The following is a 2,178-nucleotide window of genomic DNA, read 5'->3' on the forward strand; positions in this document are numbered from 1 at the left end:
TCCAGAAGATCTTCACTGTTTGAAACTCTCTCCACTGTACAACAGCAGCCATACACAACTCCAAACTGTGATAGCCATCCCTCGCCCATACACCCAAAAGGTGGAATTTTTTAAATTCCCAGAAAAGCAACTCTAAGTCTTTAAGTCCATTGGAGCTAGCTAGCTTTTTTCTTTTTTTAAACCCCATCAGTAAGGGCCAAATTGACAACTAGCTTCCTTCCTCACTCAGCACTGGATTTTCAAGACTTGCTTATATGAAAAAATTACTTCACCTAACAGTCAAGAGAGTATTCCAGTAGGAAATCACTCTAATGGATGCCTGTTTACCTCATCTCTTCTTCCTCCTGAGATTCATCTTCTTCTTCATGTTCTTCTTCATAATCCTCTTCCTCGCTTTGTCTCATTTCATCGTAGCTTGCCTCTTCCTCCCTTCTGTTCGCTCAGCCATCTCTTCATCACTTTCCACAGATGGTCTCTGTCTGGAGGAAAGGCGTCTAGAGCGCTGCTTTGGTCGGCACTCTGGACAAAACCAGTCTCCTTCAGGAATGATCTAGAAACAGAAGAAAAAAGCATTAGCTAGACACCATCAGCTGTAAGAACCATGCCAATTTTATGTGAAAAGGAAGCACTGATTTCTCCTCAGATACCTTCAGCTTGGGCCTGATACAGTAGGTATGATAGCCTCGATCACAGCCATCACACAGCACCATGCTTTCTGCATCACCTTTCTTTCGACATACTTTACAGCGAGCATTGAGGATGGACTTTGACCAGATGACACTTCGATCCAACGTAGACAGATGAAGGAAGACTTGAGACAAGCTGGTAGAAGAAAGAAGTGACTCTCTCCAGCGATCCAAAACTGTTTTATAGGATCGTCCACCATCGCTGGCATCTTCCATGAGAGAAGAAAATAAAACAAGCACAGGATCAAGCTTCTTTTTCAAACATTTGGGTTGTTGTAGACTATGAAGCAAGGCTTAATATTTCAAACAGATACAGAGTAGTAAATTGAGATAACAGAACAACTTTGTCTTATTTTTTCAGTACGTTAAGTATTTCTTCCTTAGTTTCCCAGCTATCAAAGCTCTGGGATTTCACCTTTCGATACCAATTTAACCACGAACTGCCACTTACATAGGACATAACACAAAAATCTTAGATGTCAACCTGGAAACCTAACAATCTGATCCCACTTAAAAGTACATGGAAAGACACATCAAATCCCCAAAATGTTTTCATTTAAAGAAACTGCTCAGCACTGAACAGAGACATTATTGGACAAGAACAAACAAAACAAAAAATCACAAAATACCAACTAACCAACTCCAAAGGCTCTCACACCTTCCCTTGTGGCACAGTCTAGCAGATAGTTTTTCAGCCCTCTCCCAGTGCTTCAGTGCCTTTATTCCTATCCTGCACTCTGCCTTCACAGGCATTTGGCACGTCAATATGGTTAGATGCGGTGACTGTTCTAAAGGAAAAGTAACTGATTTCTGGGTATTTTATTAGCAATATTACACAAAGGAAGTTGTGATACACACCTAAAGGAAAAACAAAACAGATATGGGGCCCTCTTTAGGTTAGAAATAAACGAGGGGCAGGGGTGAGAAATAAAGTTAATTCTCTTGAAGATGCTTGGTTTTCAATCCAGGCCACTGAAGTGGTCCCACAGAATAGTGAAAGGAACAGTACAGAACAGTGAAGGGAGCAGTACAGAACAGGAATGAGCAGCTGGGAATTGTAGAAGCAAATGGACTGTTTGAGGATGTAAAAAAAAAAAAAGTATGAATTACACCCTGCAATGCTGCTGTTATGCAGAAAAGAAATTTGAGTGTTGAAAGCTATTTCTCATATTCTAAATCAAGAAGAAAAAAGCAGTACTTTTAATTATAGAAATTTCTGAAGATATCCCTTCTAAAATTGATGTTGCCGTTATTACTCTGCGATCTCCAGGTCATTAACACTGTACTTAAGTAAAAAAAATGCTACCTTGCCTGCTCTACTAATCACAGTGGGCACAGGAATGGCTTGCAATCTAGCTGTCTGCCAAATGATTTCTCCTCAGAAACAGGAAAAGAAAAACATCTAATAACAGATAAAATGAAAGAACAAAAATGAGACTAATTACCCTCCTGGCAAGGCCTTTCTGCCTTCTCGTCTACTGTCTGCCAGGAT

General features: G+C 40.3%; 1 protein-coding gene across 1 annotated transcript; it reads right to left on the bottom strand.

Annotated features, from left to right (window-relative positions):
- Positions 1 to 164: 164 nt before the first annotated feature.
- On the bottom strand, positions 165 to 1,885 carry LOC104915701 (bromodomain adjacent to zinc finger domain protein 1A-like). Its single transcript, XM_010726621.3, has 2 exons — positions 648 to 1,885; positions 165 to 550 (listed from the first exon to the last, which is right to left on the bottom strand). The coding sequence occupies exons 1-2, from the start codon at positions 900 to 902 to the stop codon at positions 401 to 403; spliced, it is 405 nt and encodes a 134-aa protein (XP_010724923.1). The 5' UTR covers positions 903 to 1,885; the 3' UTR covers positions 165 to 400.
- Between the last annotated feature and the right edge of the window lie 293 nt (positions 1,886 to 2,178).

Source organism: Meleagris gallopavo, unplaced genomic scaffold (genome assembly GCF_000146605.3).
Source record: "Meleagris gallopavo isolate NT-WF06-2002-E0010 breed Aviagen turkey brand Nicholas breeding stock unplaced genomic scaffold, Turkey_5.1 ChrUn_random_7180001845650, whole genome shotgun sequence".
Taxonomy (NCBI): Eukaryota; Metazoa; Chordata; class Aves; order Galliformes; family Phasianidae; genus Meleagris; species Meleagris gallopavo.

Coding starts and splice junctions, on each gene's coding strand:
- LOC104915701 (XM_010726621.3), bottom strand. CDS start 902: ATGGAAGATGCCAGCGATGGTGGACGATCCTATAAAACAGTTTTGGAT. Junction 551..647: donor GTATCAGGCCCAAGCTGAAG/GTATCTGAGGAG, acceptor TTCTGTTTCTAG/ATCATTCCTGAAGGAGACTG.